The sequence below is a fragment of the Harmonia axyridis genome, chromosome 2, assembly GCF_914767665.1.
Source record: "Harmonia axyridis chromosome 2, icHarAxyr1.1, whole genome shotgun sequence".
Taxonomy (NCBI): domain Eukaryota; kingdom Metazoa; phylum Arthropoda; class Insecta; order Coleoptera; family Coccinellidae; genus Harmonia; species Harmonia axyridis.
In genome coordinates, this window is record NC_059502.1 from 18,682,450 (window position 1) to 18,706,791 (window position 24,342).

At 32.8% G+C, this 24,342-nt stretch overlaps 1 protein-coding gene across 1 annotated transcript; it reads left to right on the top strand.

The window, feature by feature from the left end:
• The first annotated feature begins 19 nt into the window (after positions 1-19).
• Positions 20-23,868, top strand: LOC123674129 (forkhead box protein D5-A-like). The gene is made up of 4 exons (XM_045609000.1): positions 20-864; positions 15,498-15,578; positions 16,232-16,573; positions 23,557-23,868. The coding sequence occupies exons 1-4, from the start codon at positions 309-311 to the stop codon at positions 23,574-23,576; spliced, it is 999 nt and encodes a 332-aa protein (XP_045464956.1). The 5' UTR covers positions 20-308; the 3' UTR covers positions 23,577-23,868.
• The last annotated feature ends 474 nt before the right edge of the window (positions 23,869-24,342 follow it).

The following is a 24,342-nucleotide window of genomic DNA, read 5'->3' on the forward strand; positions in this document are numbered from 1 at the left end:
TCTTATGGCACATTACCACTTTATTTCACTCTGTTCAGTGCGGTATCATCGAATCGAAGGCAAAGTCGTTGTTCGTTGGCCAAGTTTTAAAGTTAGCTTCTGAACGTGAGCAAAATCTGTTTCATATTGTTAGTGTTTCCTGTATCGGATCTTGTATATAAACTCCGAGAGTTGTGTACCTTAACTACGAATTTGTATATACGACTCTTCATAACAATATTTGTGTACAAGATTAGCCAGTGTTAAATGTTTGTGACTCAATAACAAAGGCAGAATTGTTACGCCCAAAAGCAATAAATGCTCAAATCATGAACGATCAAGACTTAGAGCTTCATTCGACTAATCAGCAGCCTGCTATTGTTCACCAGTCCATCACCTCGCATCTAGACTCTTTGCACCTTCATCCGGCTAACCATGTGCAGGCAGATAGCACCAATTCTATTGCTGAAACTGATAGCAAACCTGTCGTTAGTTCTGATAAGAAGTCGGGCAGTAGACGGCAAGATAAACCGCCATATTCTTATATCGCCTTGATCGTTATGGCCATCCAACATTCTCCGACCAAGAGACTAACTCTCAGTGAAATTTATTCGTTTTTACAACAGAGGTTTTCATTCTTCCGTGGTTCCTATCAAGGTTGGAAAAACTCGGTTAGACATAACTTATCGTTGAATGAGTGTTTTATAAAGTTGCCGAAGGCTTTAGGCAGGCCTGGTAAAGGGCATTACTGGACTATCGATCCTGCAAGTGAGTTCATGTTCGAGGAAGGGTCTTTCAGGAGAAGACCAAGGGGTTTTAGGAGAAAATGTCAGGCTATGAAACCTCAGTGCCATCCTGGACCTTATTACAGTGACAAACTTGGAGGTAGGTTCTTCATTTACTTCACATAAAAATCTATTCTATTTACTACAAAACTAAAAGCTCAAGGAGTTCATATAAGACTGTGTTATCGTAATAAATGTAGGGTATTATATATTTGTGTTCAATGATTTTTCGGCATAGAAAATTTGAAAATTCCGGGAAAATCCGATCTTATTTCAGATGTAAACAACATATTTTTTATCATTACTCACAAGAGTAATTTAGACAAACCACGCCTTCTAACTCCCACCCGCGCTTAAGCTGTCAAGTAATCCTGAACAGGGTTACCAATTAACAACATCGATTCAAAATGGCTACTTCGAGAACTTTCAAATCTTCATGAGATGCTATAATTATATCAAAACCGATATAAGTCTAGTGATTTCGAATTCTGAGGTAAGGATGTTGTGAGTCCTTTAAAGGAATGGCTTTGGTTCAATATTTGTATCATATTAGTGGTTCAATTTTAAATCTTTCATATTTTTTCATTAGGTATTTTTAATTAGAAATTTTCTTCTGAAAATTGGGAGCTATTTGAATTAATTTGTCAAAAAATTAAATGCTAGCCAGTAGCATTTGGGATTCATGAGAATACCCATGTAGTTCTTTTGGCGACAGAATGCCAAAACATTGAATACCTATTGAGTTCGCTTGATGGAAAATTCGGGAAAAACACTGGCATCTTTTGCGCCCTTAGAGACCACAGAATTGTAAAAAGTACTGAAATGAGATGTGATTTATTATGATGGCATTGTTGTCAGTTAGTATTTCGAGATTACAGGTTTTGATGATACGATCTCCCTAAAATTCGACATGACCACTCGATGAATTATTTCACATATCGTCGGCTTACTGCCAAAACCAGATAAGTAACAATTTGTTAGTTTTGTGTAAATGAGGTTTGAAAGTTTCTGCCTCTAATGAATTTATTTATTTTATTTATTTATTTATTTATTTTATTCATTTCTAATGAAACAACTTCGTGAAAGAAAGTTAATAAGTGAAAAAATTGAACAAAATTGATGCCAGAAATCACGAAAATTTGGTTACGAAAATGCACTTAACGCTAAAATGATCAAAAATGTAGTTATCTTGTTTTGGCAGTAAACCGACGATATACATACCAACCAAATTTCAACCCATTTGGATCTGCTGATATAGAAATTTCGGGTAATGCTTTTGTTATATTGCTTGAAATTTCTATGGTTCTGATGATAGATTAGCATAAATCTGGATAGGTATTGGTTTTATGCATCTAAATGCAAAATCTGCACTCCGTTAAACCTATTTTCACGGGAATATTGAATATTATTTTTCCGATATTCCATTTGAATATCGTCTGGTTATGGTGTCGCGATCAACAGGAAGTCTGCATGAAGCTTGAAATTGTTATTTTACATCTGAATGCAAAATTTCATCTCGATGAAAGCGTAGTTTTGAAATTATTAAGGAAAGCAAATTTCGGACAGCCCTATTTACGGAACCCCTAGTAAGATTCGCCAGTGTAACCCAAAAAATTTCGAGTTTCCAAGTTTTTTTATTATCATGTTACGGTTGGAAGAACAACATTGAACTTGATCAAGGATTTGTATTCTATTAGTGGAAATACATATAAGGGTTGAAACCATTCCGTGCTCAAAATTGCGATAGCCAGGCGAGTTTTAAATTTTCATAAAATTGGCTGTTGTTTTTCCTTTATTCGGTCACTCACTTGGTGTATTTTGTGCCCTTAGAGACCACAGCATTATATGATGAATTAATTCAAATTAGATGTGAATTAATATAATGTCATTGTTGTCTTCTTAGTTTATCTTAATGAGGGGTTAGTTGTTCAAGCCTTATTGTTACCTACTTGGTACTGAAATATATAGTATTTTCTTTAAATCGTTTGCTTCTCTAGTTATAATGTGGGATCAATATAAAATTTTGCGTAAATTTTGAAATTGTTTATTGATCTCTGCATTCAGAATCTCTACCCCATCAGATCGATTGTCGTAAAGTTAAGTATTGGGGAGGTATTTCGTTTTTAATATCATTCTTTAATTTTCTATCGTCCTGATGTTTTGATCAACTTGAAATTCGGTTCAAAGCTTCAATTCGTTATTTATATGTGAACTATTGGGTAATTTTTTTCGACTACTTTCCTTGTCCTAATTTCCACCAATCACAAACCCGCAATTTCGAAAAATAAATGGTTTCTAGATGGAAAAACTGTATGACAGCACCTGTCAACAGTTTTTTCGAGTTTACTCGCGGCAAATCTTGACAGCTGTTGTCTTCAAAAATTACAATACCTTTGATAATAAGCAACCATGGTCTCATGTAATAATCTTGTCAAATACCATACAGGCATCTAATTTTTGCTCTGGAAAAAATCGAAAAAACAAAATGCAAAGTAATATTTTCATTATTTTCTAACAAAAAAATTTTTTGCAGATCCAGGAATCCTTGTCTTTGGCTCGGATTTTTTTGCCACAATCACTCATGCTTCTTGTTAAAATATTACTCAGCGACGACATTTTGAATCTAAATACCTACAACATATTGTTGCGATCGAATTGGTAGTTGTGAAACAACAAAATTTCAAACGGACATATTTACAAGATTATTATTTATTATTATTATCATTGAACCCTTTGTTTGATTTTACCCATTACCCTGAAAATTTCAAGATATATGACTATTCGTTCCAAGTTTATTGCACGTATCTACGAAATTTTATATAAAATAACAGATTCGAGTCTGATGGTAAATTTCATGTGTACTACGTCATTAGTACCATAAAAAGACATATTTCTTAATTGTTTCCATAGTCTGGAAGAATATTTTTCTACCGAAATCAGTTAATTTGGTATTACATTGTATTTAGTATTGACACATCTTATACATTAATGTAATGTCATTCAGGATAAATATATTATCTAGGTATATATCTATCTAAGTATGTATATCAATGACAATAGATTCGACCGAGTTGTAACTTTGTGTATAGATGTATGCTAATAATTTCAAGCTTGATGTAAAATTTCATGATAAAGTGTCAAGAAAAATTGAAGCAGAATATCAAAAAAAAAGAAAAAATAACAATGAATCCGACTAGGTTGAAGTTCAGTTTGTATATGTAATATATTTCCTCATATATTCATGCTTGACTTCAGTAGGATTTCAATTTGTATGTATGACTGACAAGCGCTCAAGAGCTGCCAAGACGATGTTTTTCTCAGAATTTTGAAAATTGATTGGGAAGTTATAAGAAGATATATTTTTAGAAATCCTAATATTAATCTTCATACTTAACTAATATCACAATTTTCATTAGTAAACCAAGAGAAATTCTGAATATAAATATAGGTGACAAATATGGTTTCGTTAGACTTATCCATGCTCCTTCAGTTATAATTGTACCAATTCTGCAAAATCTCATCTTAAATTGAATTATAAGAGCAAAAAATAAAATACAATAATCTTCACAATATCCGGTTGTATAATTTTCGAAAAGTTATATTCCATACGGGTGGTCCAGTGGGTAGAAATCCTAGATATTAAGCTCAAGTTCTGGTGTAGGAGCTCCAGTTATGGAAAAAAAATCTGGTTACAGGGTAACATCCAATCAATCCCTATTGGCTAAAAATTAACAGTAATTTGTCTGGATAGCATATGGGACACAGTTACAAAGCCCATGCAGAACAATTTTCCTAACTTGTGAAAGCTCTAAGCTTCTAAGGGGCATAGAAACATTTGATTTCGATATTCAAATTTTTTTTAATTCCAATGCTAGGAGGATAAAAATAATATACTAGTCAAATTTCGTGGAAAAATTTATGCTCGCGTATTTTTTTCTGTATATTATGAAACTAATGAAACATATACACGTTCGAATCTGCAGAGAAGGGCTCTAGTTTTGACGGCATGATTTCATTAATCATTAGATATGTGTAATTCTCAAAAAGATTTATTGATAAGATTCATGGTTTGTCGCAGCAAAGTTCTCTTATCGATGCCGAAAGTAAAAAATGATGGTCTTATCTCTTCGGTAAAAGGAGTATCAAATTTCTTAGTATGTCGACAGACTACTGAAGAAGAAATCCTTATCAACATCCAATTTTGTTGATGTGGCGTTAATAAAAATATCTTTCTCAACGCATTCGATTTCTTTCCAAATCTATAGACAGCTTTATTAGCAACTATCAAATACTTAAAACACATTTGAGCTCTAACATTTCAGCTGACTTGAAGGTCATGCCTACTAGTTGAAACTCAATGAAAATCCATAAATTAAATATTAGATACTAAATTATTTCTTCTGTATTAAAATAGTGAAAATTCCAAAGTATAAGTTTGGATTCTTGAAATGAATAAGAATCATACGCAGAAAACGCTTTGAGTTTCACGCAAAAGTTTATTATTTTCTCTATCCCACTCTAGTACTAAGTACGAAAAAACTGAAAATGAATGTTATCTCAAGAAGAGTCTTTCTTCGAAAATTTAGTTACGAATTACAAATGAAGCACCTGCCAATACCAGCTAACATCGTCCGGTGTCAGCTTTGTTCTAGATTTTTTATTGAAAAATGAAAAATTTTTACCACCAAATTCGTTGTGTTAGAGATATCCAAGAACGTCGGTTACAAGTGATATCTATGGTTAGTTTAAGATTAACACTTTCGTGATGTTTTTTTCATAGAAATGTCAGTGTTGAAATTAAAATATAATTTGTTGAATTTGTTGCCATATAAGGTTTGAAAAAGCACCTAGTTGGTGTGATCACAACCCCAATACCCATTTATTCTTTCTTATGACAATAACCTAGTGTTATGAAACATGGAACTCTAATTCATGCAAAAAAACTCTACGTTGGTGTATACTCAAACTCAATATTAAGACATTGTTTGAGCATATTTTCTTGGTGAAAACAAACTGATTTATAGTATAACATTATTATTATATCTTTTTCGAGGGGGTGATACCCACAACACTGTTTCAATATTTTGGCACATCAATCTAGAATTTTCCACTTGATTGATGCGCAAAACATATATGGAATATAGGTTACCCAGAATACTAGAAAATAATGTTTATCATTGACATTATAACCAACCATACATTTCAACAACCAATCAATTACAAATATTTGATTGGTTTTTGAATGTGTTTGGAGATAATTACATCACTGATAATTAACATTAATTCTAATGAAAAGTCCAAAGTTATTTTATATTCTAAGTTGTTTTTATATTATAGAAGGGAATTCAGATTTTTTGAGGTGAGATAATAAAATAGAAATATTATTAATGGAATTCATTGAAAATAATCACATTAAATATTTTTAAAAATAATCACATGTTAGGTACTCAAAAAAAAAAAAAATTGGGAACAATTTTTAAATCTTCATTCCCACTATCCCTCTGCATATCTGATTATACAGCATGAGTCTTGTCATTAATGAAGTTCATAAGAAATTTGCTGTATGTGTAAGGTTTCAAGTGCGTAGCTCATGTCCAGAAGAAGTATCAGCCTCGAGAAAATTAACAATTTTTTCATTGAAAATTTCAGATTATCACCTATATAATTCATGAAATAATGGACTAATCGCCGCACTGTAAGCATTTTCGTGATCTACGTAATCGAATCAATCAATAAAAAGGTACAATATCACCATGGGGGAACTTCTAATCTTTTCAAATTTTTCAAGAGTTAGGTAAGAAAAATTTTTCAAATATTTTCGACAAAAAAATTTCGGAAATTTTGAAAATTCCAAGTTTCTAGGTCCTTCCGTTCTAAGGTTATCGTATATACGGCCAGGCAGAATCAAATTTGAAGACAGATTCGTCATCAGTAAATCTTATATCGTTTGAGACCACAGACATTTGCGACGAAAGGTAACCTAAATTAAGAAATTGATTTCATTACAGATCTCCAGAAACTCTTCAAGCTATGGTGATATACTTTTCGTGGGAGGACTTCTGAATAAAATTTGTAGATGAATTTTCTTTTCATTGAGATACTTTAACAATTTCAAAGTTGTTATTCTATCAAAAACGTTTTGTGGCAAGCTAAATTATACATTTCAAACTGAACTCTTCCTTCTAACATTGATATACCTCTCGATGGCAAAACATCTTGTTCTATAACTTTTCGACACTCTGAAATCGGAAACTTATGTCCTAAATTACCTACCATAAACCTTTTCCGTCAACAGTAATTTTTTTTATAGTCTTAACCCTTCCACATAACAGTTTTATGTGGAAGGGTGTTTTGTGACAAATTAAGGATCTTCATTTCCTTTATTTTAAACGTTTTTCGAGGAAGGTCTTGAAATAATGAAATTTGATTTCCTTTGGATATCCTTGCATTGTTTTATGAATCTGACATTATACTCCATTTGTTTCATTCAATATCATATGTCATTTCATATGAATTAGCTGAATCCAAACATAATATTTCTACTCTTCGATTATACAGAGTAATCCAGATTTTCTGTGGCGTCGGATAGAACAAATCTTTTCATGAAAAAAAATTCCTATAAGTCTATATCCTATCAAGCTGCATTTTCGAGATACAGGGTGTTAAAGTTTTAAAAAAGTCAGTTCTTCACAAATCAAGGGAGCTTCATTAAAAAAAAGGTCTGCTGATTTTTTTTATTTTCGAGATAATCGAATACAAAGCAAATACTATACACAAAAATCTACAAAAATTAATTTTTCAAATTTTGCCATTAGTGATGAATGAAATTACAAAAATTGGCATTTAATTGAACATGCCAGAAAAAAAAATTATCAAACACAAAAAATAAAACATATTCACAAATTTTTGTTTTGTTTGAGTGTCTTTCAGAAATACCATCTGAACGCGTAATAATACACTACGCCAATTTCAGTACTTTCATTTATCACTAATGGGAAAATTTGAAAAAATAATATTTGTGGATAATATTTGCTCGATTGTTTCGAAAATGATATATTCTATGAATAAATTCAGGAGACCTTATTTTAATGAAACTTTGTTGATTTCAGAAATGAAACAATTTTTTCGATATAAAGACAATGGTGTAGATTTTCAATAAGAAGAGGATTATCGCATCTCTTCATCTACGTCACTGAATAATTTTGTTACAAGACACCTAATTCAAAACATTACATTAGCAAGACTTCAATATGCAAAAATTGAAACAATGAATGTAGTAATACTTGAGTTATAAGTGAAGAAATGGTTTTTTTTTAAACTTCAAAACTCTGTATCTCGAAAACAAAATTTGTTAGGATATTTATGTTTAAATGAATTTTTTTCATGAAAAGAGATTCTGTATCCCACGCCAAAGCTATTGCACTAAAATCTGAACCAACCTGTATGTATATCTACATGGAACCTGTACCTGTAATTTATATAAATTCAAAGAAATTATCGAAAAAAATTATTTCACATAAAGACACATATTTCTTGATATGAAGAGTGAACATTTATCAATTTATCCTTTTCCAAGCTGCCATAGTAAAAATAACAAAAAACCAAATTTGATGTGAGACAATTTTTGAATGCTAGTCAGAAGAGTTTTAAAGAAAGGTGTTTTCCAAAATTAAAAACCATATATTATATTCTCGAGTAGAAATTAATGTAATATACAAGGTGTTTCTGAATGAATGCAAAATATTAAATAGGAGGTAAAAATTTAACAAAAAGTTAATAGGATTTTTCATATAATGTTTCTTCTTTTGTAAGTTATTGCCTATTATTGAAGTTGGAAACCTTCCAGCTAAAAATTCGAACAATGAAAATGTTCGTTTTTATTTGATACCAACTAACTTGATATTGATTCATCCGATTACATTCAACAGCAGCCTACTTTATTTTCTCAACAAATAACAAAGTTTCCTTTTGGAGAAACTCTGAAGAACATCTCCTTTTTTTGTGATCAAACTAACAATTTTAGTAGAAATGTAAAGAAAAAAGAAATGACATATTGAATTTATCGTCTTGAATTAAATTTTTCAAATTTCGAAACTGTTGAAGTGTCAAAAAGTTGAGGCGATGCAAGGAGTTGATCCTCTCCCCTTCATGAAGAAATCTCATAATTGAAAAAACTTCAACAAAAGACATATTTAATTAGAACTAAGTAATTGTGTGCCGAATATTTCATATTATGAAAGATAACATTCAATAAAACAATAAATGTTTCCTCAATTTCAAAACGTAGTTTAGTATCCTAGTAGTTAATCTAATCTAAATGATAACAGACTTGGTTGCTATAAGACAAAAAAACATATAGTGGTTAAGAAAAAAAATTAATAAATTTCGAAATGAAAATTTTGAAACTATATTTCTCGATATTTTCTCTACTTGATTTGATTTGATATCTCAATGACACATTATCGGGCAATTGAAAACTTGTTGATATTGTTAGAATGGTCCTCAATAAAATATTTTTTACGGAAAAGTCGTTTGTATGACTCATTTGCTGTCGTTTGAGCCATATTTAGTCATAACCAAAAATCAACAGTTTACGAGATATGCGAGTTCTTTTGATTCTTAAGACATTTCTCACCTTACTTTAATTTTCGTCAATTATTTCTACGTTAACCAAATTTGATTATAATTTTGGATTATTTTCGTAGTCAGCAAGAAGTCCGGATCTAACACCATTAAAATAGACGAAGCAGCGAGAAGATTGAAAGGACGGAAAGTAACAATTGAAGAAAGAGGACATGTGTTTGTATAAGGAATGGTGGAGGTCATTTCGAACATAATTTTTGAATACAATTTTGAGTTTAATTGCAATGAAAAATATTTAATTCATTCTTTCCCGTCTTTGCTTCTTTTCCCTTTCAAATCAAAATCTGCTGAAACAAAACTAGTGCATGCATTCTAACGAAATCTTTTTTAGGAGTTTTGGCAAGATTTTAAAATAAGTTTGACATACATAAATTGTGGAATTCGAAAGTTGCAGGTAAATTTATATGAGAAATTTACTATTCTTCTCTTCATATACCAACTTTCAGATCAAACTAATTCTTATTCAACCGCTAATACAGCATAGTTTTGCCTTTTTCATACATATCATCCTTTCTGATGGAAATTATCTAAAATTCAAATCAAACTTGATCAACGTTCCTAGAAAAAATTGACGAAAAAGTAAGGTGAGAATTTAAAAAAAAAACACAGTAACTGTAATATTTTGGAAACTGTTGATTTTCGGTTATCAATAAATATGGCTCAATCCACAGCAAATGATCGATACTAACACCTCTTTCAAGGTTCACTTCTAATTTGGAAATATTTGGGAAATATTTTTATTCCAAGATCAATTGCTCATGATGAAAAGTGGAAATAATACACCATGGTCCAAAATTCAGTATTTTTGTATACAGGGTGAGACCGGGAGCAACGGGCAAACTCCAGGAGCGTATTGTAGGTACACGTGAAAATAATGCAAAAAAAATTGATATGATCTTATACAATTCTCATTTGTTTTCGAGATAGAGTTTGTTAAAGTTAGAATTTCTCTTATAGTATCTTAACTTCACAAGATATTCAATTGAAATTTGGCATTAAAATTATCATTGATAGTTCACACCATGTGACATGCCAATTTCGATAGCAAATCCACAGGCTGATATTTTCTCTGAAACACTGCCCACTATTTTCCTTCAGAACTTTTGTTTTTGGTGAGCCACTGTTCATTTGGAGAAAAGCTAAAAAGAATCTTTGTTGATATAGTAAACTTTATGGTCTCTTGTAGTTTTGTCGTATCTGCTACCGATTTCGAGAAAAAAATTTTGAACGATTCTCTCGAAATCCTCAGAAAAATCCAAATTGTCATGAAAAATTCAGTTAGTAAGCTGTGGCGAACAAATTCATTATAAGTTTTTATGATTATTTTTATGATCTGTAGCAATGATTCATACAGATTCGATAAATATAATCATTACGAAAAATGTATTCAAACTTCAATACCCTGTATCTTGAAAACAAATGAGAATCGTATAAGAACACATGAGTTTTTTTGAATTATTTTCACGTGTACAATACGCTCCTGGAGTTTGGCCCATTACTTCAGACTCACCCTGTATATCTTTGATTATTATGAACTAAAATCAACGAATTTATTGGAGATCAAAGTTTTAAGAAACCCATCTCAACGCGTCCGATGATTATACCATCAATCAATACAAGTTCGAACCTTCAAACATACTAATATTTTCTTGGGAAATTTTCAACCCACTCACAAAATTTCTATTCTCACATCAAAAACAGAGCAATCATAAGCTATCGTATTTTATTATGCCACAAATTTCAATTTCAGTATTTTGAGCCTGAAGAGGTAATTAACCGTGACTGCGCTAATTGATTGGTAAAATGTGAAGTGTCGACAAATTTAACACGGCTCAATTCCATGGCTGACTGCGATACAAGACAGAAGACACGCCACGCTGCCGGTGACGAAAGATGCCGGTTGCCTCCCAGCTTTTCAGGAAATCTTCGACGGATTCAAGCAAAGAGTTAGTCTGTTAACAATATTTCAACATGTGTGAATTGCATAAAAGTAACATAAAATTAACAGAAGCTATCCTGTTCCCTTTGGAAGCATCTCTTGATTGACACAGATGTTAGGGCGATGTTTAAGCTAGATGTCCTATTTGAGGATTCTATATTTTATAGATTATTTCAGTCTGAATTTCGGAGGAATAAATTTTGGAAATATACATACAGGGTGATTCCTTACTTCTGTATGAGAAAAAACCTATGGACATATGCCCGTTTCCAAGATGAAGTTTGAAAAACGATAGTTATTCAAAAATTATCGTAAATATCGAACCGATTCGATTGAAATTTGATAACGTTACTTGAAATAATAAGGCGCTTATTTAGCCTTAACTATATTAAAATTATTGGGTCCAGTGGCGTCTCAGTGGCTACAACAGCCAATAATAATGAAGAAAAATGTACGCTACTATTTTTCTTGAGGTTTTTAAAATATTTTAAGGTTGAGAAATCAAACACACAATTTTTTGGTATCTTGTGATTTTTTTCATATCTAGCTTCGTTTTCGAGAAAAAAAGTTGAAACCACTCTATTGCATATCATAAACACCTTATTTGGAGACCAGCTGACAGTAATGTTATTGTAATATCTGGAAAACGAAGCTTGATATAAAGAAACCACTGGAGACCGAAATGTTATACAAAAAAATATAAACGATAATTTATAAATACCTATATCGTTTTTTTTTAACTTCAACGGCCCTGTATCTCGGAAACGAAGCAAACCTCAGACATATACTTATAGGACCTTTTTTTTTAACGACCTAACGAATCTATTTTCATGGAAAACAGTCCTATAACAATCATATATTCAAAAAAGCTTCGTTTCCGAGAAACAGTTTTTTACTTTTAACTCTAGTATTATACATTCATTGATTTAATTTTTAGGTATTGAAGTCTTGTTAATGTAATGTTTCGAATTAGGTAAGTTTCTCCTGAAAAAATTATCCAGTGGCGAGGATACTTTTCTAATTGAAAATCTACACCATTGTCCTTTTTAAGGAAAAGTTTCATTTCTGAAATCAAAAAAACCTTCATTAAAAAAAAAAGCCTTTTTAAATTTTTTCATAGAATCTATCATTTTAGAGGTAATCGAGTTCAAAGCAAATACTATCCACAAAAATTAATTTTTCAAATCTTTCCATTAGCGATAAATAAAATTACAAAAATTGGCGTAGTATGTTTTATAACGCTTTCATATGGTATTTAATTGAACATTTCAAGAAGAAAATTCATCAGACACGTAAACAAATATTCACAAAAGTTTTTTATTGTTTGAGTGTTTTTCAGAAATATTCAATTAAATGCCATCTAAAATCGTTATAATACACTTCGTCAATTTTTGTACTTTCATCTATCACTAATGGAAAATTCGTAAAATTAGTTTTTGTAGATTTTTGTGGATAGTATTTGCTTTGTACTCGATTATCTCGAAAATGGTGAATTATATGAAAAAATTTCAAGAACTTTTTTTTTAAGAAGTTCTGTTGATTTATATAATAATCGTAGTTTTATCGGCTCGATAATTTAAAAGTGTATTCGAAGCCTCAGATTTAAATCCTGCAGTTTACTATGAACGTTTCTGTTATAAACTGACACAGCGCATGAATGAATTTGACATAAATGTTTGAGATTGACTTGAGTTTGACTTGAAATATAGTCAAACTCAAGTCAATTTATCTGACAAATGATTCGAGTCAACTCTACGTCAATGGTTACAGGTTTGAAAATTCAAACTGTTCGTCAAACGAGTTTGAAAGAGTTTGAAAAATAATCTATTTAGTAGATGAACCTTGAATGGGTAAAATATTTATGTTAAATACAGTAGGTAGGTACCACAAATATCTACATCAATTTAAAGCAAAAAGAAAATGCATTATTTAAATGTTTTTTTAATCAAATCCAACTAGTCACCTCAAAATTCTTTTTAAAAAGATCTTACTTCAGTACTTCTTACAAATTGAGTGAATGACAAGAAATCTGCCACTAGAGCCCCCTGCTTATGAAAATTACAAGTACAACAAAACAAACCGCATATTTCTAACTTTAAGAATAAAGGAGCTGCCGTCCAAAAACTATTTTGACAATTTTGGATCCAACGTTTTGTGTTGTTACTACCACAAATACTACTTGATCCAGAAGGTGTTGCTTCCTGAGAAAATTCAACTTCATACAATTTTTTGTGGCTCTTTATCGAATGTCGTTGAAGTACAAGTTCTACTATTTTATACCGTTGTTCTTTATTTTTACCTAATTTGCACTTTACATTTTCTATTGTTTTGGAATCGCCTGCCGCAACATCGAAAGAATCTGTATGTTTCTTTTTCTGGTAGATTAATTTTATCTCGTCTACAGATTTGTTCTCATAGTTTTTAAACTGTTTGAAGAAGTTCAATTTCAAGCCAAACCAAAAGATACAGAAATCAAGTCAAGTCAAACTTGTTTACATAAAAAGTTTGATTTTCACCTCAAGTCAATTTTTTGAGTAAAATCAAACTAGTTTGAATTGAATCCATCTCTGAGATATTTCTGTAATGAATAATATACTATATAAATATTACTTATTGAATCAAATTGAAACTATTTGTGTAAAATCAATCCAGATATCACGTGGCAATATATCATTTGAAATAAATTAAGATGAAAAGTCAATCTTATATGAATGCGATGAACCAATGAACCATAGAACGTTTATGGGGCCAAGAAACACCTATTTCAGTTTTCGAACTGATTTACGCGCATTTTATCGTCATGTTCTGTGCCGTGAAAACTATTTAATGGCCATTTTATTTCTGTCGTATAATTCGAGTAATGTGTATACATTAATTTTGAGTTTCCTTAAATATATCGCTTTATTCTCCGATCACGGTCATGATGAAGAATGGGTTAATGAAAATTTAAAGAGGATTAACCCCATAATTTTTGTGCATTCTAAAAAAAAAATTGGGTAGTATGTAGTAACTCAATTAATAGGCAATATATATTTGAAATATTTTTCCAAACGATTCGAATGGAAAGTATTTTTGTTCGTTTCATCAATGAAAAGTCCATGAAAATTGAAAATATTTATTTATATGATCTTCCCGACTATTTTATGAAACCCAAAAATTACCAAGATTTTTGTTTTTTTTTATTTTTCGAATACATATATCGAAGACATATATTCCAATTATATTGAATAAAAAAAATTTTGAAGGGAATTGTTATGTATCGAGTTCATATTATTTGCAAAATGATCGAAATTTAGATATTAATAGATATTAATCCAGAATCGATTCAAATTTCATGGAAAATTATTTCAATTTATATATGTACCTATATCCATTCATCTAATAATATTCTAGTTCACTAGCATCAACTTTTCGAAAGAAATTAATTTTATTCCATGCATCGAACGCATTATTCATCGAAAATCATAATTATGATATAAGCCAACAAATGTTCGATCTCCCAATATATTCTTCAACTAAATTGATTATTGCAAACAAAATAAAATATAAACAGCGCCCTGCCTACTTATAGAAAATAGTTGTGCCAACAAAATAAAAACATAACAGCCACCTACTATTTTTTTTATTCCATTTATAGAAGACAATTTTTTCATTGGGAACTTTTTGCTTCTCGGGACTCGCATTCAATACGAGAAATGCAAAATACAAAATGAATATTTCTTCCAACACATCATTTTTTTTCGTTTGAAAGTTTTGGTAGAAATTGCATGAGGCTGCATCTTTCACCCCATTTGGGGAAAACAGAAAAATAAAAAAAATAGGAAGCATTTTCATTACTAAAACATGCTCATTCAACAAATATAGCGTTGGTCAAATATCTTTTCTGATTCCTTAAATCATTATATGGACACCGAAAAAAAGGAGCTGAACATTGATACATTCATTCTTGGTAATAATGAAATCAATAGCCTTGTAGATCATGTGATGACTAATTTCATTTAGACGATTTGGAAAACAGGAGACCTGGATACTTTTCGATATCAGTAGTTCTTTAATATGGCAAATTTCATCACATTTTAATTATAATATCATTTCACCTGTTATTTAAGACATTATACGCAAATTATTGAATCCTATTATTCTCATTGCAGGGTCATACACGAGGTTATTTCATACAAATAGGGACAACACAGTTATGAGAATGACTCAAAAGGGCTTTTCAGAGGATCAAGGTAAACACGTTGTTTTATTGATATATGTATCTCATCTTTCCAAACAACAATTTTCGTTGGATCAATCTGTTGATTTCTTTTATTTTTAATGTTTCTCGAAGAAGAATTTTCCTGAACATCCTTGCAATCTGGCATATCACTCCATTCGTTCCATCCGATATTATTGTGTTATTTTATATAAATTAGCTGAACCATAGTATAAGGATTACAGTGATGATTTTTTTTTCAACTTTATATGAAACATTTTCGAGTAAAATTCATTTTTTTACTCGACGATAGCTATTACGCCCCCTAGCGGTAGAGTTATTAACTTCAAAACAATTTCCAGTGTGTTTTCTTGTACACTTTAGTGGTAACATTTTTTACCGCAAGTCTCTACGATAAGTGAATCCTAAGATATAGCCGCTTACCTCGCTTATTTGCCCACCCTGTACATTTTGAATATATTAACATAAATAATTATTATTATTTGAACAGATTATCTATGAATCTTGTTTAATAATTTTGAATTTAGAAGTAAACAATAGGTTTTTTTCTTGTTATATCTCTATTTTAATTTTGATTTGAAAAAAACATAACAGCATCTAATCTAGTCTTTCGAATATTGTTATAAAATTTTGTGAAAATCTATAAAAAAAAAATTTTTTTTTCAGAAATGCTCAACCAAACTAGCGAATACGACACCCAAACACTGTTACATCCCCAAGAATATCCAACCTGCACTTACAATTCTCCTTCTACCATACAACTTCCTTTTTCACATTACCCAAATTACGAACATAGAAACTACGAGGCCTACCAGCAACAGTGTGAAAGGGATTGGAACATATCTTCAAACATGCTACCCTCTCACCTGGAAACACCACCGGCAATGTCCTATCCAAAAACAGAACCCACCAACAATATGGAAAATCCGAACACAACGACGGTACAACCATCCATCCAAGACGTATACAGTTATCAATATTCTGGAATATATTCACAAAACGATAATGGTGAGTTTAATTTTTATATTATCGTGATTTGCAGGCGGATAGGTATTCAAATAATTAATTACATACTGATACTTTTCGGAGTTCCATGATTCAAAATTTGAGGAGGTTATCTAATAAATATTTCTTAAATAGAATTGGGAAAAAAAATCAGTAAAAACACATTTTAATCTCAACAAATGAAAGCATGGGCACACATATTGTTGAAAAAACGTTTGCTTTGAACGAATCCTACGGTTTATTATTGAAAATAATAGTTTCCGAGTCCTTTTTCATTCATTCGTCAATCCGCCATTGGATGAATTCAGGGTGGTCCCGATGTTAGTGCAATAACATTGGCATTAGAAAAAAGCTAAAATCGTATACATTGGGTTTGGACAGAAAAATAATTCAGGATATATTATGAGTACAGGACAGTTGGTTGAAAATTACTGGGTTATTGCCCCCCTGTTGAGTCCGGTATTGAATGTGTGATCTCATCATATCACCAAGCAGCAAAAATTTATGAGTGGACAGGAAGGACCCAACGCACAACCTAGGTTTCTGTGGGTCCACCTGTTTATTCGTGAAAATCATTTTATGATGCTGATATTCGTTAATATGATGCAGGAGCAATGAATATTGTTGGTGTTATATTATGTTGTTGATATTGTATTGTCTAAATTAGGTGTTTTCTTCATTTACGTCATCATCGTTGTTCCTGAAATTCTGTGGAGATCAGTTTTTTTCAATTGTTGTTATACTTTTTAAATTTACTTTTCTACCCACGCACAAGTTTTACTTTTGTGGGTCTTCTTATATTTATTCACCATTTGTTATATTATATATATTGTATACTTAATTTCAAATTTTTGGCAAATAAATATTATTATTATCCCGACTTTTGCCTATACGCGTAGGATTTCTCCTCGCCGTCGGCTTCTCACTCCTCGCTAAGAGGAACATTCACTCAATCCCAGATATTTAAAATATCAGAAGGGCAGAGCTCGGTCGTGTCCGGTCCTTGTGGTCCCCCTGGTTCTCGTCGAACTTCTGGTCCTCTTACACGCGATCCTTGGACCTGTCCTTCGCTTCCTAGGAATTTTCTCACCGTCCTTGCAGTACCTAAAAGAACAGCTTTTTGCATTATATTATATATATACTCACTAAGTCCTAGTTGCTTGATATTTCTCTTGAGATTTTTGGGTACTATTCCTGTTGTTGAGATGATAATTGGAATAGTTCTTGTTGATATCATTCCCCACTGGCGCTTTATCTGAAATTCGAGGTCCCTATATTTAGAAATTTTTTCGACCTCTTTTTGACGCATGTTGTTGTTATTGGGTATTGCTACGTCGATGAGTATTGCTGCCTTTTGATGTTTATCAACTAGCAATATATCTGGCCTGTTGTGAGGGACTGTTTTATCAGTCAAAACTGTACGATCCCAGTACAGTTTATAGCGTTCGTTTTCCAGGATGGTTTCCGGTCGGTATTTGTAGTATGGCACTTTTTCGGAATGAATTAGTGTTAATTTAGTTGCCATTTCTTGGTGTAGTATCTTTCCTACTGCATCGTGTCTCTCTTTATATTCATTTCCTGCAAACATTTGACATCCTCCCGTGATATGTTGGATTGTCTCATTCGTTGGACAGCCATAACGGCATCGATCGTCAGTAATAGTTCGATCCTTTATGATATGCTTGCAGTAATTTTTTGTTGAGATCACTTGATCTTGGATGGCTAAAAGAAATCCTTCCGTTTCTGGATACATCGCACCTGATGTGAGCCAATAGTTCGACGCTTCAATGTCGACATGATCCTGGTTCACCTCGTTGAAATGTCGTCCATGTAGGGGCTTTTCTCTCCATCTTTGCATTTTTTCTTGGATTGTCTGGTGGTTGTATGACAATTGCTCCTTGTGCAGTAGCAAAGGTGTTGATTCGTCTGCTTCACACAGTACTTTGTAGATCTCTGACGTGCCTGATTTGTCTTTGAAGTATGTTCGTAGGCATTCAATTTGACCATGGGCAAGTTCCATGATGTCTAGCAGACCTCTGCCTCCTTTATTCCTCGGCAGTGTCGTCCTCTCAATGCTACTTTTCGGATGGTGCTTGTGTGCTTTCGTCATCGAGGTTCTCATTTTGCGTTGCAGGTTTTCCATATCTGTTTTGCTCCATGGAATGATACCGAAAGAGTATGTGAGAATTGAACATGCATATGTGTTGATGGCTCTCGTCATGTTCTTGCTGTTGAGGTTTGTTTTCAAAATTTTGTTGATTCTCCTAATGAACTCAGTTGTTAAGTCTTCCTTCATTCTTTGATGGTTTACTCGTCGGTTTTGTTTCATTCCTAAGTATTTATAGAGATCGTCCGATTTCATTGCTTCTATCTCCTGTCCATTGGAGAGAGCTATCGGTTCATCCTGGATTTTTCCACGCACTACGCTAATCGTACGACACTTGTCCAATCCGAATTTCATCCCCACGTCTTTCGAAAAATTTTCCACTAGTTTGACCATAATTTGCAAGTGGTTTTTGTTGCCTGTTATAAGTTTTAGGTCATCCATGTATAGCAAATGATTGAGTGCAATGGTATTTCTATTTCCTTTGACATTGAAACCTTTTTCAGTAGCATTCAGTTGTTTAGAAAGGGGGTTCAGCGCCAAGCAGAACCATAAGGGACTCAATGAATCTCCTTGGAAAATTCCCCTTTTTATTGGAATCTCTTTAGTAGTTATGTTCGCCGTAGAGAGTTCGATATTCGTTCTCCAGTTGCACATTGCATACTTCAGAAAGTTTATTGTAATTGGATCGATCTTGTATATTTCCAAAATTTTTGTCAGCCACCCATGTGGAATAGAGTCGAAGGCCTTCTTATAGTCAAAATATGTCATAAAAAGATTTCTGTGTTTTTTGAAGGCTTGGTTACATATGATGGAATCTATGATCAGCAGTTCCTTCGATCCTAGTGCATTCTTGGAGCATCCTTTCTGCTGTGCTGTCATTATGTTATTTGTCTCGCAATGTTTGTATATACGAGATGCTATACATGATGTGATGATTTTATATATTGTTGGTAGACATGTAATGGGTCTGTATTTCGATGGATCCGCTGTGTGTTGCAGATCCTTTGGTAGGAGATAAGTGGTCCCTGTTGTTAGAAATTTGGGCATTTCCGTTGGATTCCTCATAACCTCATTTATGGTTTCAACTAGCCTGCCATGTATACACCAAAATTTCTTCAACCAAAAGTTGTGGATTCCATCGGGGCCGGGTGATTTCCAATTGTGTGCGTTTTTCAATATTTCATGGAATTCTTCTATAGAAACTGCGTTATGCGGCATGTGTTCTATTGTCTCACAGGATTCCTCTTCACTTCTTATCCAATCAGCCTGGGAGTTATAGGGGGTTGGTGAAGCCAGTTGATCTGTCCAAAAATTCTCAATATCCTCGACGGTTGGATAACTTCCTGGTGTTGCTGACATATTGTTGTTTAACATTCTATAGAATTTTCTTTCGGAGTTTTCAAAAATCATATTATCCTGTTTTCTTCTATAGCTCTCATTGTATCTTCTGAGTCTTTCGGAGTACACACTAAGTTTTTGTTTCAGTGTGTCTAAAATTTGTTGAGCATTTTCATTGTTTGGATCATATGTTGTATGTTGCCGGTGATGATCCATTATTATATTCACCATTTTTTGTAATTTTCTAGACGGCGAACCTTTTGCAAATTGGGTGAGCCTCCCAATATCTTGGCGAATGCTATGCACTTTATTTTCTAGCCTTTTTTGCCAATGTGGTTTATTTTGTTGTTTTTCTCTGGCTGGTTGCTGACTTTTAGGTTTTGGCTTCACACCTAGCACTGTGGCTATTGAAAATGCTGCACAGTATATGATGAGGTGTAATGATTCGAGATCATGATAGTCAGGAAGATACTTTGGTATAATCTCCTTGTTCGTCATGACCAGAAGATGAGATAGTTTCTTAGATGTCCTCAATCTTGGTAGAATCGGTCGTCTCAATGGATCTGTGCCCTCAAAATCTATAACGCATCTATTCATTGTGGCAGATAATCGCTCCAGTAGTTCTCTTTGGGCTTCTTCTGGATTTTCGACGGGTGCAGCATATATATTCCGTCGGTGAGCATCACTTATTGCTATCACATCTGCGTTGTTTTGTTCCTCAGTGTTCATTTGTGCATTGATGTCCTGTTGGTTTTCAGCACAATCGTAGTTTTCTTCAATTGTCGTTTCGTTGTTAGTGAGGTCTCTGTTCTGTAGCCTCAGTTGGACTTCATTTTTTATGGTGTTAAGTCTCTCATCGGGTACAAGTTTATTTCTCAATATGACCCGGTATTGGTCGGCTACTCTTTGCTCAGAAACTTGGAGTTCGGGATAGTTTCTGTGGAATTCTGCAAATAATTTTTGCCGGTAGCCTATTTTATCCTCTTCCATATTAGTCACTTCATAGTATATGCGCATGATCGTTTCATTAATCGAACTTGTCCATTTCATGCGTCTTCTTGGTAGACCTGCTTGGGTGAGTGCTGGTTGGGGATCCTGCGCAGCACCTTCAGCGGTCGGAGAAACTCGTGTTATTCTTCTCCTAGAATGTTGAGATTGTGGAGGCGTAGCATTTTGTTCGACAGACGCCCGTCTCCTAAGCACTCTGTCACCGACGTCCCGCATACTGTCATGTCCAGCGCCGGCTCCAGACACGCCCTGACGAACCTCAGGCAGCGGCTCTATATTCCTATTCCTCAAATTCACCATCATTCATGGGTTCCCCCGTGTCGTGGGGGAGACGGCCTTTGATCGCTTTTTACGATCCGCAGAGCTACGGTGGGAGAATTCTTGAGCTGCTTTCCACACGGCTTCGTCCGTTACCCTGGACAGGGACCCTTCGACAGGTTTCAGCTTCCCGGGTCAGGGAGCTCCTGGAATCTGCGGTGGGCAGGAGTCGATTCAACTCTCCTGATAGGTGAATCGCTAGGAATTCACCTACCGCTACCCCTTATTATTATTATTATTATTATTATTATCGGATAGAACAACTCCATGAAAAAAATTGCTGTGAACATACATCCTAACTCCTAGCAAGCTTCGTTTTCCAAGTAAAGTTTGAAAAAAATCAGTCTTTTACTTATAATTCTAGTATTATCACATACATTGTTTAAATTTTCATTAATATGTGCAGTTATTTGTGGATAGTATTTGCTTTGTACTAGATTATCTCGAAAATGGTACAATCTATGAAACAATTTCAAAATTATTCAAATGAAGCTCTGTTGCTTTCAGAAATAATAAAAATAATAATGTTTATTCCATGGGTAATCAATATCCAAAACAAAATAAAAAAAGACAGTAGTGTAGATTTTCAATGATAATAAAAATTAAGACAATTAATGTAATAATACTAGAGTTATAAGTAAAAAATTGGTTTTTTTTTTCATGAAAAGAGTTGTTTTTTTCGATGCCAAAGTTATTGCACTAAAATCTGAACCACCCGTACTAATATCTAGATATTTGGTGTTCAAGAGTGTAATCGGTGAATGCATAAAAACTCCTCACATCTGTACTTCTTGAATTTGTTATGATAAATGATATCCATGATTCTGCTATGAGCTGAAAATTTTGCAGGACGTTTTAAATTGTAATTCTTTCTACAGGGAGTCAGGGGATAGCCCGAGCCCCTTAAAATTTGATATAATAAGGCTAAAATAATTACAAGATTAACAGATCTATATTTTCGATTCACTTTGGCCCCCCCAAAAAAACCCTGTCTTTGAAAGCTGGCGTCGCCACTGATCTCGGCCCCTATGCATAATCAGAAAAAATTCGATAAGAGGTAAACTTCAAACGTTTTTAGGGGAATTTTAAAAAGGTTGGTTGCAATCATAAAGCAATAAACATAGATAGAGGGGGTAGAGACGCAATTTTTACATGTCCCCAACATGGTTAGATTACGTTGTCGGATTATGATACATTTTCAAATCCACAATTTTACTATATCATTATGGATGTATATTTAATTGAATGAAATATATTGATTTGAATGAGTCTCAATTAAATATGCAAATTTGAATATTTGGAATCCGATATTTTTCCTAATGGTCGAATTTATAATCAGCAGAATATTTATTATTTTCTGTATCTACCTGGCAACTCTTGCTCTCCTAGTGTCATCGGTTGTTTCACGTCGTTTGGCGCGCTTGAAGTTTGTTTTCTGAATTTCTGATATATTTAGGTATTTATTTCAATATATTTTGAGTTGATATGAAATATTGAGTGCGTTTTTTGTGCAGAAACTCGCGGATTGAGTGAAATAACGTATCACTGATATGTTTTCATTTCCACTCGGTTCATGTCAAATTTGATAGTTCATGTTGGGGACACAATTTGCTTACTGATGCTCCCTCTATCTAGGTTTAATAGTCTCAGATTTCAATCAATTTGTATCAATACTGTGAGCGTGATTATATCAACCTCTAAAATCTTGGGAAAAAAAGGAAAGAGGCTGGAATGACACTTTTATATCTCCACCCCCATGCAATATCAGAAAAATTACAAAAAGAAGTAAACTTTGGTTCGTAGGTGGAAATTTTATATAGTTGCTTCCAACCACTTTGTATCAACCCTCTAAGGGTGATGACAGCAACACCTAACCTCCTAATGGGATGAGGGTTGAGTGACATCTTGTTTTGAAGGCAAATAGTTCGAAATATCTTGAAAATATCCGGGTATTTGCAAGTGTGCTTTAGGTGAACATTTTTGTAACGTTTTAAACTATCAAAAATATTCGGGATGATTGTAAAGAAGATTTTATCATTTATTATAGTTGAAAAATAAATTGGGTAATTTTTTTTAAAGAAATGGTCTTTCGTACATCCCTCTTGCTTGCCAAATTATCGAATATTTTCCAGTGGTAAGCACTCGGGATATAACTATTGACTATCTAACTAAACAATTTCAATCAATTTCATTTTATTTTCTTTTTATATTACAGTGATTCACCGACTTCACTAACCAATGGATGACCTACTCAAAGTACCAAAGCGATATTATTTAGAATTTATTTAATTTACATTAGAATTTATATTATATTCACTCTTTTTATTATTTTTTTTTTCTGAATCCTGGCTCATTTGAATCTCTCAAATGTTCTACCAAATGAAATTCAAGCAATTAAACATTGTAATATATTTGTAAATATTGTATATAAGGAATATCCAGTTTATCCAGGTATTATAAGCTCTTTGTGATTTCTAACATTTATCAGTGTAACCAAAAGAATACTTAATAAATTCATTCAACACTATCATTTCTCCTTGATTTTCTACTTTTATATCAATTATAACACAAATACATGAAATGAAGAGATAGAAGAAAAGATTTTAGAATGTGACTGAGTTTTTATGACAACCTTGGCAAAACAACAGCCATTTTAATTAGCTTAACCAGGTAAGTAGATACATTTCTGTTCAGGATGTCTGATCTGGAATTTATCTCGAAAGTTATATCATTAGAACATCTCATTTTTCTGATGAAAAACATGTTGCTAAAATGCTAAGTAATATTTCAACAAAAAGTTTGAGTGCTGGTGACAACAAAAGTCGAAGACGAAAATTTTTTCACAGGAAAAATTAAATGCCCGAATGGTATTTGACAAGACTATTTCATGAGACCATGATTACTTGTTATCAGAGGAATTTCAATTTTTCATGACAACAGCTGTCAAAAAAAATTGACCGTTTGTGTTTGATAGAAATTAAGACGAGGGAATAGTAATTTA